General features: G+C 40.8%; 1 protein-coding gene and 1 long non-coding RNA gene across 2 annotated transcripts in view; one reads left to right on the top strand and one right to left on the bottom strand.

The window, feature by feature from the left end:
- The window catches only part of sorcs3 (sortilin related VPS10 domain containing receptor 3), a 665,522-nt gene that overhangs the window by 192,925 nt on the left and 457,149 nt on the right, over positions 1-15,448 (bottom strand). The window contains exon 6 of the mRNA XM_062976280.1: positions 4,181-4,245. Coding sequence (XP_062832350.1) covers positions 4,181-4,245 — 65 coding nt within the window. The remainder of the gene's footprint in view (positions 1-4,180; positions 4,246-15,448) is intronic.
- LOC134297779 (uncharacterized) lies at positions 1,271-4,690 on the top strand. The gene is made up of 2 exons (XR_010004649.1): positions 1,271-1,744; positions 4,160-4,690. It is a non-coding gene; the product is annotated as an uncharacterized LOC134297779 (long non-coding RNA).

Here is a 15,448-nt window from a genome sequence, read left to right on the forward strand (position 1 = left end):
TCCACAAGGGAACTGAAGACTTGTCAACACCAGCCCTAAAACCTAAAGTGGATCAGAAATCATTCCTGAATGTCCGGATGAGTCCATGGACTTCCAGCTCTTAATGCAAGATAAACCACCCTGAGCTAGTCTAACTTTACACTAAGCAAAGTTGAACAGTAGTTCAAGGTTTCATCAAACTCTGCAGCAACCTCACACTTTGAGCAAAGTGGACAGCAGATCAGCTCCAATGTGAATCTGTCTGCTGTCCATGTGGGACAGCACAACCACACAATTTTCCCTGTGCTAAGGTGTGCAAAGGTGCTCAGTACCAGCAGGAGTTCTTCTTACTATCTGCTACCTTGGAGACACAAAACATAAGGGTGTCCAGCTGGGCAGATTGGACTGTGTGCACTCTTCCCCTTCTTTCAAAACAAGAAAATATAGACAAGGTATTTGTGTGTTTGTTTGCTTTTTGCTGACATTTGCTGACAAAATATAAGGCGAAAAAACTAGAGCAGTTCATGAATTTAGATACAGCCATGAATTCAATCTTGGTTCATTTTCATGCCACAAGTTTGACAAAATATAGGTTCACATGTATATTTTTTACAAAAAGGAAGGAATAAAAGTGGTATCTAATATAATGACTACACTTACTGCAAATGTGAAAAGATTCTCTTTCCTGAGGGAGTTTTTTAAATAGCAAAGGAGGAGTGCACAAAAAGATATTAGCCAACTAAAATCTAACTAATGAGCTGAAACAACATAAATGGAGTCCAAAGGGCAAAGGTTGTTTCCATTCAGTTAATTCAGCCTGTGGCAGAGAGAGGAGATGGAATCTTACTATTTTCAGTAGATTCAGGCAAGAGAAAACTGCTGCAGCCTCTCCTAGGTTGCAAAACAGTGTGCACCTTGACCACACTCTGATATTGTTTGTCTACATGTCCCAAGGTGCACCTACACCGTAGAATTAATGCAGTTTAACACCACTTTAACTGCCATGGCTCAGTGCTATGGAATCATGGATATGGCAGTTTGGTGAAGCATCAGCACTCTTTAGCAGAGAAGGCTAAAGACCTTGTGAAACTACAATTCTCATGTTTCTACAGCATTGAATCATGGAATTAAAGTGGTATCAAACTTCATTAATTCTACAGAGTAGATCCACCCCTAGTTTTTATCCACGAAATGTTTGTCTGATATGCTATTCATCATGCAGACATGGCGATGAGGACTGCAGTTTTAACAGAAGTAGCGCCGGAAGAGGTGGCCACCTCCAACTCCCAGCCCAGAGACCTAGCTGGAAGCGGCGGCGCGCACGCTTGCCAGCCACTTCACCTGGTGGGAGGCTGGCGAGTGTGCACGCCGCCGCTTCCGACAAGGTCTCTGGGCTGCCTGGACCTGGTCTCAGCAGCATGCCATGGCGGAAGTAGCACCGGAAGAGGAGGCTGCCTCCAACTCCCAGCCAGGCTTCGGGAGGAAGTAGAGCCTGGTAGTTGGGCCGCAAAGAAGATCCCGCCCCTTTCCCCGGTGCTCTGCTTTTGGCTACGAGGAGTACGGGGGCGTGGCCTCTGAAGTTCCCTCTCTTTGGTCCTCCAGACACATTCTGACCTCAACTCCCAGAATTCAGGTGCACTGACTTTACTGGGTAGCTATGGGTTTTTTGGGCTGTATGCCCATGTTCCAGAAGCATTCTCTCCTGATGTTTAGCCCACATCTATGGCAGGCATCCTCAGAAGTTCTGAGGTCCGTTAGAAGCTAGGTAAGTGAGGTTTATATATCTGTGGAAAGTCCAGGGTGGGAGAAAGAGCTCTTGTCTGTTTGAGGCTAGTGTGAATGTTGCAATGGGCCAGCTTGATTAGCATTTAATGGCCTTGCAGATTCAAAGCCTGGCTGCTTCCTCCCTGGGGGCATCCTTGGTTCTGAGGTGTTAGCTGGCCCTGATTGTTTACTGTCTGGATTTCCCCTGTTTTCAGAGTATTGTTCTGTATTTATTGTCCTGATTTTAGAGGGGTTTTTTTTTTAATACCGGGGGCCAGATTCCCTTTAGGTAGCCTTTTAATTATCTGCCTTGATATTCTGGGTTATATGGCTGTGTGGAAGGACCCTCAAGTCTCTTCCACCCAGCCATTTAACCCAGAATATCAAGGCAAAATAACCCACAATATCTGCTTTGAACTGGGTTATCTAAGTGCACACTGCCCTATATGCCTGTTCAATGTTTGGTGCTAAATTCGCAAATATAGTAATTCCTACATAACATTACCATGTATTGAACTGCTTTTTCTGTTGATTTGTTGTAAAACATGATGTTTTGGTGCTTAATTTGTAAAATCTTATTGTAATTTGATGTTTAATAGGCTTTTCCTTAATTCCTCCTTATTATCCAACATTTTTGCTTATCCAACGCTTTTATTTTTCAATGATTGGTTGGGGGGGGGGGGGTGCCAAAATTCTGTTCACCTACACTTGAAAATTACCTAGGGCAAGCTTTGGGCAGGCCAGATTTGTTTCGATTCTATCCAGTCTCAACAACAAGTAGGGGGAAGTTTTTAAAGAGATAATGAGAATCATGTAGCACTGTCACACTTAACTAGAATACAGTTAGAGCCTACAGCAATACTAAAATTAATAAACACTTCTATAAGTTTATGCATTTTCCTTCCTTTGGAAGAAAAAGTCCAAGTTAATTGATCACTATCAGTGTAATATTAAAAATTTCCATAGACAGTTATGCCCTACGTTCCTGGTAATATAACAAGGATTTCCCTAAATTTGTGAAGTGGTAAATACCGTACCATTTCCTAAGCTAACTACACATGACATTTGCGGTAGCTATCAGTGTTTAAGCAGGGATTTCCACTTAAGATGGATAAGCAGGCTATTGCTTGTTCAGAAAATGAATCTAGCCCTTCAAGAATTCCATTCACTTACCTCAACCTCTTCAGGGAGTATTTGAGAATACTACTAGAATCAATTTTCAGCAGAGAATACAGCAGATTTTGCTAACCTTTATTGTCTCAAGTGGGAAGTAATGCTGCCAATGTCACTATCTTGAGCTCCACACTGTGAGAAAGGCATGAGAATGGCTTGCTCCCTGCTACATACAAGGAGGGATGACCACTAGGGCCAGAACATGTGGTGGGGAGGAGACTGGAAATCCCACAGCCTCAATAGCCACAGATTCAGTCACCTCCTTATGAGAGTATATGGAAATGGGACGACAGAGACAGGTTGCAAAATAAATGGGGGAATAAATATAGTAAAGGTCTGGAAGTGTTTCAGAGAGGCTGGGGGAGTATACTGAGTATTGTGTCAGAACAAGTTGGTCTGTAGTTAAAGGAGAGGTTAAAGTACATTACCCAGATTACATTTTACCAGGATAATAATAAATATTTTAGAATATGGCAAACACACACAAAAAAAGAATTATTTGAAGGTGTTTTTCTTATTTTAAAAAATGACGCCAGTATGTTCATATGACATACAGGATTAGCCATTTAGGGCAGGAAGTAAATTATTCCAGATAAGGCATGAGAACTAAAACAGTAGTTCTCAACCTGGAGTCTCCACATATTTCTGCCCTACAACTCCCAGAAATCCCAGCTAGTTTACCAGTCGTTAGGATTTCTGGGAGTTGAAGGCCAAAAACATCTGGAGACCCCAGGTTAACAACCACTGTTTTAAAAATTACTGAAAGATCTTTATCTAAATATGCCTTTCCTTTGCCATTATAGTAGAAGAAATGAAAGGGAGGGAGATTTATTGGTGCAACATTGTCTTTCAAAACCTGCCTCGGATGTCTTTAAGTTGGTTACATCTGAATCCCGAGCAAGCATTAGCCTAGATGAGTATCTTTAGAGGGAAGGTGTATGGGACAGATCACAGTAGGAATCTGGGAAGCATGAGATTTGGCTCCTTATATATGGAAGCAAACACAGACTTGCAATTACCCAAAACATAGGTTTTCTGTCCTGGCTGACTAGTTCCTGATTGAGATAGGGTCTTTTTCTTCACTATAAATGAAACTTCTACTATTGACTCCCCTTGGAGTCTGGGATATGAGCACTCAGTGAATTGAGCCTGGTGACCTACATTTCCCCTCTCAATTAAAATGCAAATCAAGAAACCAAAACAAGCCAAATGAACTTCAATCTTTTCTTCTCTGACTTTATAGGCTTAGTGCTGAGACACTCACGTCCATCTGTCCTCCGAGCCTCCATGTGTACAAGGTCAGGCTCCTTGTCCAAGCCTGTGACAGACCTGAGAGAAAAGAAGAAGAGAAGGAAATCAATCTGTGAGGTGGAATGGTGTAGTAGCAAGCAAAGGTCAAAGTGGATGAGAAATGGAAAGAAGTAGAAAGCAAGTTGGCTTCTTCTCATTTTAAGTAAGCTACCCTGAGACTGGAAAGGATTTAGTGCATGAAGAAGCACAAAAACCAAGGAGCTCAGATTTAATGAAGAGACTAGTTCAAAAAGCACAGAGAACTACCATTGTGTGCCCTTGTGAAATATTCTCATATAGAACCAATGCTATAATGTTTACCTTCTAAAACAGGCCTTGCCATATTTGTATAAGCCCTAAATCAGGACTTGAGGAACATGAAGCCCTTCAATACAATTGAACTGTCCAGTAACATTTTGAGGGCTACTTCATTCCTCTTCCTGCCCTATACTATCACAGTTGAATAAAATTCTGAAAGGATGTAGCTTTAATCTTTGAAAAAACTTGTATGCAGAAGTATTAACGTGTAAGAGTTTTGCGGGAAAGAGGCATCCCACACCATTCTCAACATTAATGTGTTGTTTTTTGCTTTCCACACTCCCATAGGGTTTTATAGCATCAATAATATTTTGACATATAATTTGCTGTCATAAGTATTTGACAGAAATGACTAGTAGATCAGCTGCTGCAGGTTGGGAAATCCATTTTTGATTTTACAACCACTCCTTGTGCAGCTGCTTTGAACTGAGTGAGAGCAATTTAGGTACCATAATCTCTAAAGCAGTGGCTCTCAACCTGTGGGTCTCCAGGTGTTCTGGCCTACAACTCCCAGAAATCCCAGACAATTTACCGGCTGTTAGGATTTCTGGGAGTTGAAGGCCAAAATGCTTGGGCACCCACAGGTTGAGAACCTCTGCTCTAAAGGGAAGTGGGAGAACAATGGAAGACCTCCCATCCAGTTTGGAGCAGCTGGAATGGAAAAACAGGAGATTCAAGGTGTGTAGTGTTGGATCCACTACCCACCTTTGCTATTGAATACTTAGGTTGTGAGCAATCTCCAAGAATCTGATTGAAAGGAACATCATGGGTAAAACTGGAATTGTGAATAATTATTTGTAATTACTTGACTGTAGGTCCTTTCACAGTACTCAATCATAGCTCCATGACTTCATTTTAAACGCCTATGTAATATTATATAGAATCTTGAGATTTGTAATTTGGTGAGATACTAGAGCTCTCTGGTAGAGTATTCTAAATATTATTCCCTAAATGGCAGATCTGATTATTCGATAGGATGCAACCATAACACTTAAAGTGGAATCATAATGACATAATTTAATAGTATGTACTAGTACTGTACATTTCTCATTACAAAGGCAGTGGGCTCTAGGTCTTTTTGTTCATTGCAAGGAAATGTAATTACAGGCATACCTCAATTTAAAAGGCTGTGACAAAAAAGCATGTTTTACAAAGCTGTTTTACTGCAGACCCACACTAACCCATTTGTATTACCTTGTATTCAGTTGGAAATGTTTTTGCAACATTTGCATTGGAAAGATGATGGACAGTGGAACAACACAATGTTAGGTTCTAGCAGTGTGTCTGCAGTAAACAATGAAATAAACCTGATGTGGGAAAGAACAGGATTCTAATCTAGGAGATCCTACTGTAGCTGTGTATGTTTACTTGTAGGAGGCAAGCTAAAGATCTGTATCCAGAATCACTTGTTGGGGATGTTTGAAGAACAAAAGAAAAAAATGGGAAAGCCAATTAACCATCCTTTTCAGCTATTTTATTTATTTATTTATTTATTTATTTACTTACTTACTATACTTTTACCTCGGCCTTCTCACCCCAGAGGGGACTCAGGGTGGCTTAACAACATGGCAATAATTCAATGCCATTTAAAACAATTACAAAGAATTACAAAAAGTCATTTTAAAATACACATTAAATTACAATAAAAACACAATTAAAACCATTAACATCATGTGATCCAAGAGCAAAGTCTGAGCCGTTCCACTGATCAGATTCCATGTCTTTTATGTCTACTGCTGCACTGGGTTTTCAAAGGCTTGGTCGACAAACCAAGATCAGGAGGGAGGGGGCTGATCTAATCTCCCTGGGGAGGGAGTTCCATAGCTGAGGGGCCACCACCGAGAAGGCCCTGTCTCTTGTTCCCGCCAACCGTGCCTGAGAAGCGGGCGGGACCAAGAGCAGGGCCTCCAACCTTTGCTTATCCAACATTCTGTATTATCTGACACGCCTTGGCTGCTTCTGGCTTGGAAGAAAAAAAAACAAGGCTCTTCCTCTTCCTCAGAGAATTGCAATGAGGCCTTCCTTCCTTCCTTCCTTCCTTCCTTCCTTCCTTCCTTCCTTCCTTCCTTCCTTCCTTCTCTGGCTCCTGCTCCAAACTCTGCTTCCCTCCTTGCTGTCTCTTTCCTCCCTGGGGCTTCTCATTCAGTCCAGGCAAGGCTTCGGGGAAGTGGCCTCCACACGGGTAAAGGGGGAGCCTCGCTCTCGGACACTCTTGACTTCGGCGCCCATCCTCTCCTCACCCCCCTCCCTGCAGCCCTGCCCCGACTCCCTCTCCCTCTCTCTAGCAGTGGAAATATTTGCTTTATGGAAGAGCGAAGGAAAGAAAGAAAGAAAGAAAGAAAGAAAGAAAGAAAGAAAGAAAGAAAGAAAGAAAGAAAGAGAGTGGGCACTAAGGCGGGAGGCAAGGAAGGGGGAGTCATGTGCGATAGGCGTCTGGGAGTGATATCAATAACCTCCACTCCCTCACTCCTGCCTTTATTTATTTATTTATTTATTTACAGTATTTATATTCCACCCTTCTCACTCCGAAGGGGACTCAGGGTGGATCACATTATGTACATATAGGGCAAACATTCAATGCCCATAAACACATTGAACCAAGACAGAAACAACAGACAGACAGACGCAGAGGCAATTTAACCTTCTTCTGAGGGGATGTTCGATTCTGGCCACAGGGGGGAGGAGCTGCTTCATCTCTGATGGCACTTCCTCACTTCCTCATTCCAACATTGTAAATTAGTTAAACTTGCCTCCCCACTTTTATAAGTGGTACCTTATTTCCTACTTGATAGATGCAACTATCTTTCAGGTTGCTAGGTCAGCAATGAGCAGGGGCTATATTTTATTTTTAATTGACGGGTGTTCACCCCGCCACGGGCTGGCCTCAAACTCATGACCTCATGGTCAGAGTGATTTATTGCAGCAGCTGTTTACCAGCCTGCACCACAGCCCGGCCCCTTTGCTCGGGTTTAATAGGCTTTTCCTTAATCCCTCCGTATTATCCGACATTTTTGCTTATCCAAAGTTCTGGCGGCCTGTTTATGTTGGATAAGCGAGACTCTACTGTATATTGAAAAAACATGGATTTATAAATGCCTCCACTCAAATGGAAATCATGTGGATATTATTGAAAAGTGTGGTGCTGGGGGAGCTTTCAAGTGGTCTCTAGAATATTCAAAATGTTTCTGTTTTGGTATGCAAGACTTATCTGATCAGGTTGTTTCATTTCCTTTGGGCGTAATGCTAATTGTTTTTTCTTTTCTTTTTTGATATAGCAACCTATCCTATTCTTTTCATTTTATTTCTACCAGTGGTTCTAAAGCCTTCATTAAACAAGTAATGTCCAAGAACACATTTACTTCAATAACTATGGTATCCTTGTATATGAATACAGATCTTATTAACATGAGGACTCAAAATGTTTTTCAAATTTTCTACATCAACAGGACCTTTCAGTACATGTAAACCTATTTGCTGCAGACTCTCTGAATGATGCAGATTAATCTGGCATAAATTTCATCCCCATTGACACTGGCCAAATCCATATGACCTGTTCCCAGCATAAACCAATATTATTCCATATTGCATGAAAATGTATATATTGGGGAAATGTTTGTATATAAAAAGCACGTGTTGGCAAGACTTGTATGCCACAAGAAATGTCTTTCAGAATGTGATTTATTGTTTGTTTGCATATGAATTCTATATGGACTTTAAAAAATATTGGCAACCTGATGCAGAATTCGGATGGGATCAAATAGTACCCAAAGAAAATAGTTAAGAGAAAATGAAATAGATTCAGCCATACATAAAAGGAAAGCAAACACCTTCTCCTTTAAAGCAATTTTTTCTCTTGTTCTTCCCTTTCAAAAGGTGACTGCCATGTTTAGTACAAGGTGGAATGGTCTTCTAATTAATATGCAGTTACCCAGAACACTTTGCAATTTGCATTGCATTTTTCTAGATGACATGCTTTTAGGTTATACATCGCTTCCTCTAATTCCTTGTAATTTCTTAGAAATTATATTATTTGGCTGCCATGAATGTATGCAATTAACCTTGGTAATTTTCCATCAATTGAAAAAATGTCTGTGAAAGCATACAATTCCACATGTGGGAGGTAGAATGCCATCACCGTGCTGCTCTGAGACAGAGAACAATGTTTGCTTCCCAAATAATGACAGTTGGTTTTTCCTGTTTTGCAGTAGGCATGTAAATGAGTCTCTTGTCCTTTGATAAGTCTTATTTTGGAGAAGAAAAGTAAGAATTATTTTTATTTCCTATTTGATATAGTCAGACACCATGTATATGAAATATATGTGTATATGTGTTAATATACAAAGACTATTTTAATAAAAATTGGAGGAAGGGGGGAACTCTATATTAGAACAATAGGAATCCTGGAGAAATGGTAGAATTGGTTAGCAAGAAGACATTTTTAGAAGCGTTTGCACATTGCTTCTAATACACCCACAAGCAATCATTATGTCTGGCCTCCTATTGCTCCAAATGTGACTTTCCACAAAAAGACTCAAGGTGAAGCTGCTTTTGTAAAATGATCCAGGGACAGGTATTGTGCATTGCTTTGTACCAATTTGAGGAAAAAAGGAGGTTACCATGGTGAAACCTGAACAGGTAGGTGAAGGATTAATGCCAACTTTTTACAAACAAAAACCAGGATCCATATGGCGAAATAACATCAGCGCATTGTCAAAATGGCAAAATGTTTTAATTTGCCAAAACACACAAGCTAGGAGAGGCTACAGAGGTATACTTTGGCCAGAACTTACAGGAAAGGACAAGATTACATCCCTATCTCCTCCTTTTCCCTCTGCTAAAATAACTGAGTGGGAACTGCTAGTGCAGTTCGGACTCAGTTTGCAGCCACTGAAGTAAGCTGAAAAGGGTGAAACGTGGAAGATAGGAGAGAAATACTGGGATCTTTATTTATGGAATTTATGTCCCCCAATATACAGTGTTTGTAAAGCATAATACAAAAAGCACAATTAAAATAAATTCCTATTTTAAAAACACAAGTTAAAAGAGATGTAAAAGACACTTAAAACATAGCAATATAAAATACTCCATCCTCCATTAAAGTCCACAATATATTGAAAGACTATTAAAAGACAACAGGAAGGATAACAAATGGACCACCCAAGAAAGAGAATTCCACACCAGGCATGTCTGGGATAGTCTTGGGACTAGCAGAAAACCTTTCTCTGGAGACCTTAGGACATTTGCAGGCTCATATAAGAACATATAGTTTTTTAAATAGCCTGGACCAAAAGTCATTTATAGCTTTAAAAGTCATAAGCCCGGGGCTGTGGCGCAGATGGGAGAGCAATGAGTCACTGACCAGGAGGTCATAAGTTCGAGGCCCGCTCGGAGCTATGTTTGTTCGTCTTTGTCCTGTGTTAAAAGGCATTGAATGTTTGCCTAATATGTGTAATGTGATCCGCCCTGAGTCCCCTTCGAGGTGAGAAGGGCGGAATATAAATGATGTAAATAAATAAATAAATAAATAAATAAATAAGCCGGAGTTGGATTCTGCATGTATATCTTTGGCAGATATTTGGAAACCAGTCAAAAAGACTGGATAACTGAGGCTTCATCAGGCCTGCTCTTGCTGAAACCAGGACAGTTGGAGAGTATGTTAAGGCCATACTCAGGGACAATGTGGGAAGGAAAGAAGGCAGGAGCCAATGCTATTGGAGGAAGAAAGCCTGACAAGAAATCTTGCTGCAGTCAGGGTGTGAAAGCAAGAATTGATACACAACAATTAAAAACTGGCCACTTGAAAAACCTTCAAACTGCCATGTGTGAAAGGATTACTGAAGTGGAGATCGCCTCTCATCTGGCAAGAAAAAGATTCAATTTCAATTTCCCAATCCATACCAGTCCCAGTCCCACATGTGAAACTACATCTGGACAAAATATTTTCAGTAAGCTCCTCCCTGCTCATCTTACTCCCTGCTGTTTTATATTCCTAAAAGGAAAAACAACGCAATCAAAGGATGCTGCTCTTTATTTATTTTGCTATTTAAGAGAGAATGTGACAAAGTAGCAGCAGAAAGGACAGGATCAACAGAGGATCAACATATCATGGGCCAGTGGTTCTCAGCTGGTAAGCTGGATGGGATTTCTGGAAGTTGTAGGCCAAAACACCTGGGGACCCACAGGATGAGAACCACCATCAAAGGCTATCACTCGTGGCCGAGTATGATTGACTTCCAAGAGTAGAATCTTGGTGGTGGGTCCGTAAGTGAAATCACATATCAGACAGATGGCAGGCTCTTTAACCTCAGCAAGATTGACAACACAAGGCATGGATAATGACCTTGTTGGTGGCAGGTAAGCAGTAAGGATAGAAATAATATTTTAAAACCAGATGAGAAGAATTCTAGGTGAGATGAGACTCTTTGTAGTTCCAGGTGTATTTTGTGTGGAAAAATGCTTTTTTTCCCCCCACAGAGAATACTGTTTGTCCATGCAAAAGTGCATTTTTGCACAAAATAGCTGTTAAACTATGCAGTTTTCAACATTTTTCTCCCAACATGGAGAAAAATAATAAAATTATTCATTCTTGATTGTGAGAACGGTATTTTTTTTACAAAGATTTACATCCCCAGTTATTAAACTCTGACACTGGATCTCAGCGTGCCTTGGCGGGAATACTTGTTAAATGCCTGCCCTTAATCCACTATGTAAATTGACACTCACCATCATTTCAAAGATGCAAACATGGGCATAAGCCCTCTTCACGCAGAGATTTCTCAATGGTTGCTTCAAGTCTTTGGAATTCTGCCCAGGAAGGTTAGGCTTTCCCCTCCACTTTTCCTCCAGTGAAAACAGCAAACCAAGGGCTTTTTATTTAATTCAGACAAGCCCTTGGCATCTGAATTGATTTGTTGCTAACTGTGAATAGTTAGAGACTGTTGTTCACAAATACAATAAACCAAAACTCACCTCTTCCAATTCTACCACCTCTCTGTTACACAGCACTGGAGAATTTTTTCCAATACAGTTTTCTCCCTTGCTTAGTTTTCACTGGCCTTGGTGTTTTCTTTTTTTTTACTTTCACTACAATAATCTAATTGAGATGAAATGTTTTAGTAAAGTGACTCCGACAGTTTTCCTTCTGGTGATGTCCTGTTACTATGGTTCCTAAACCTGGGCCTTTGCAGGACTTCAACTTCCAGAAGCCTCAGCCAAGATTCTGGGATTCTGAAGTGAGAATCCAATAATGTGTAGGAATAGAAATTTGGTATCATAATGAGACTGGCACAATGTACTAAAAAAGCAAATATTTCATCCAGAAATTAATGACCAGTAATATCCAACCCATGGCCTGTAATATTCCATCCAAGGTCATGTTGGTTAGGGCTGATAGTGGTTGATTTCTAGAACACCTAGAGGACCATACATTTCCCAAGCCTACTTTAACATGATGAAACAGGGCCCCAACCCTTCAGAATTCTGCCCCTGAAACCTACACCATAGGGAGAAAGTTTAGCATCTAGCATTGCTGATACCTAAAATGTAGTTGAAATAGAAATCCTCCTTTGAAAACCCACTGTGGTATTTCAACCTCTTTATTTTGGCGGGCTGGGAGCAATGAGTTTATTTATACTTTTTAGAGTTTAAACTGCAGGCAGCAACATTAGATTTGGCATCTGGATAAGCACTTATGAGAAAAAGATGGAAAACAATGTAATGCAGGTGAGTTTGTGCTTCTCCCCACCGCTCCCCCCCCCAAAAAAAAAAGATTGAAAATAAAAGAAATCTGTAAGTTAGTAAATATGGTCTATCTAGTAGGCATGTGCATGAAATTTGTTACTACCGTTTATACCATTTCTTTGTGTCTTCTGTTTCTTCAGAAGCATGAAACAGAAAGCTCCCTCCCCACACAAAAATCTGCTTAACATGAAAGCAGATTTCATATGCATCCAAAATTGACTTCCTTGCCTTGGAAAGAGTGTGTGGGTGAGTGGGCTGTGCAGGCAGGCCGGCCCAGAGCACGCCTACAGTCCAATTTCAGAAGGCTTACAAAAACAAATTTGGGCCTCCAATGAAAGCCAGGACATGAAATGAGACATGCACATCCCTACTATCTAGGCAGTCATTCCTAACCTTTGGTCCTCCAGTTGTTTTGGACTTCAACTCCCAGAAATCCTAGCCACATTACCAGCAGTTAGGAATTGTGAGAGCTGAAATCTATAACATCTGGGGGAGCAAAGGTTGGGAACCACTGGTCTAGTACCACTGATGACAGTTGTAAAGCATGTAAACACCAAAGCCTAGAATTAGGATAAACCAACTTACTACTTCATACCCTTTTAACATTGTGTAGTCTTTAAAAAAGATCCCCTCTGACCAAAAACAAAAACAAACCTGAGTTGTTGTATGTTTTCCGGCTGTATGGACATGTTCCAGAAGTATTCTCTCCTGATGTTTTGCCCACATCTACAGCAGGCATCCTCAGAAGTTGTGAGGATACCACACAACCTCTGGGGATGCCTGCCATAGATGTGGGTGAAACGTCAAGAGATAATAGAAGCAAAGTAATGTAAATAAGTAATCCAATGACAGTATGTTGTTGTTGTTGTTGTTGTTGTTGTTGTTGTTATTTCTATTTGCTCCCAACCTGATTTGACATATGGTGACCTTATGAATGAGAGCACACACTCCATAATCCATGGTCATCAACCTCCTGCCTTCTTAGATATTGCAAACACAAGACCATGACTTCCTTGATGGAGTTAATCCAACTGCAGTGCAGCCTTCTTTTCCTACTGCCTTCAACGTCACCAAGCTTTATCGTCTTTTTCAATCAGTCATGGTATGTTCAAAGTAGGACAGCTTCAATATAGTCATTTTCACTTCTAGTGAAAGCTCAACCTTAATTTGTTCTAAGACCCATGCATTTGTCTTTTTATTAGTCCATGCTATCCATAGAACTTGTCTACATCCCTATTTTTCAAAATAAATGATTTTTCCCTTGTCAGCTTTTTTCACTGTCCAGCTTTCGCAAATATGCACAGAAATACCAATGCTTGGATGATTTCTGATTTTCCCTCATGCTGCCTTTCCAAGTCTTAGGGCGAGTCTACACTGACCAGCAAATCCGGGACAGTCCAAAAAGAAATGCTCTAGTCTAGCCCCAGAGGTGGCAGGTCAGAGGCTAAATGGTTCAACCAGACCAAGACTGTATTGGCCCTACTGTACCATCGTTTTACAATCCGTATGACTGTCACAGCTCCTATATGGCTACTAGGCATGAGCGATCCATGAAAAAAATGGTTATAAACTTGCTTCTAAAGTAGGGGGCGCTAGTGCTTCATTTGTGAAACTACTTCCAAAATTTAGCCCAAAAAAGTTTCAAAACTTAAGAATATTCGGAATATTCAAAATTAATTTGTTAATGGCGGACGCGCATATGCATTGGCCAAAAACAGCACTGGGGGTAATTTACAGGACTCTCCCACCCTCATTTTTGAGCTATCTTCTTCAAATTTGGTACAGTGGTAGAACCCATTTAACACTGCTAGCTCACCAAAATTCAGAATGATTCCATTATCCTCTGATTTTTGGCAAATTTTCATAGCTTTTATAATAAACCATTTTTTAATAATTGCAGAAATCTGTTCCTGGTTTGAAAATCTTATTTCCTGTTTCATTGGGCTGTCATTACTTTGAAAGTCATTGTTCTACTTCAGAAACTTTGTTTTTGTAGCTGAAACCTTGTTAAATTGGTAGACAGTGTCCCAGCAAACCATAATGTGCTCCATGCCCCCTGTGCAAAGACAAAGTTCAGGCAGTGTCATACATTTTGCCATGTTTCTATGACAGAACCGATTAGGAAATGACATTTATCACCCAGGAACAGAAATCATAGTACACCATCAAATCATTCCTGACAGATGGCCATCAGCCTCTGAATAAGGAAATCAGTTCCTAGTTTGAAAGTGCTATTTCCTGTTTCATTGGCTTTTCTGGGGCTGAGAGTGTGTTACTTGCCCAAGTGGGTGGGTGAGTGGGGAATCAAGCCACAATCGGAGTCCAACAGTCAAACCTCTCCCTCCCTCCCTCTCTCTCTCTCTAAACTTCTCATACCTTCCAAGAATTCACATACCTTATGAAAGTTTGGTCAAGATGGTCAGAGGAGGGCAACTAAAATGATCTAGGGTCTGGAGAACAAGCCCTATGAGGATCGGTTTAAAGAACTGGGTATGTTTAGCCTGCAGAAGAGAAGGCGGAGAGAGAGGAGGCCATGTATAAATATGTGAGGGGAAGTCATAGGGAGGAGAAAACAAGCTTGCTGCCCTGGAGACTAGGACGCAATGGAACAATGGCTGCAAACTGCAGGAAAGGAGATTTCACCTGAACATGAGGAGGAACTTCCTCACTGTGAGAGCTGTTCAGCAGTGGAACTCTCTGCCCTGAAGAATGGTGGAGGCTCCTTCTTTGGAGGCTTTTAAGCAGAGGCTGGATGGCCATCTGTCGGGGGTGCTTTGAATGTGATTTCCTGCTTCTTGGTAGGGGGTTGGACTGGATGGCCCATGAGGTCTCTTCCGATTCTATTATTCTATGATTCTATGATTCTAAGTGAGGACAAAAGGGGGTGGGGAATGTTAAGAGGAGAGAGGGCCTAGGACATCTGGGAATTGTAGTTTTAAAGCGGGCATAGTACTATTGGAGAAATGTCTGCTTCAGCCCAATGCTTTTATAAATGGGGAAAATTCAGAGGCTTTGTTCTGCTTAATTTTTAAAGCTATTGAGATGAAATTTGCCAGAATGGAAACAAATATTCCTAACTCTATGCCTATCAAGTTTCATAATGTTTGACCCATCCACTGATTATTTGGGAATTTTCAAACAACATTTTTTTAAAACGCTACCAGAATGATGGCCCCGCCTCTCC

Source organism: Anolis carolinensis, chromosome 3 (assembly GCF_035594765.1).
Source record: "Anolis carolinensis isolate JA03-04 chromosome 3, rAnoCar3.1.pri, whole genome shotgun sequence".
In the NCBI taxonomy this organism is placed as follows: Eukaryota; Metazoa; Chordata; class Lepidosauria; order Squamata; family Dactyloidae; genus Anolis; species Anolis carolinensis.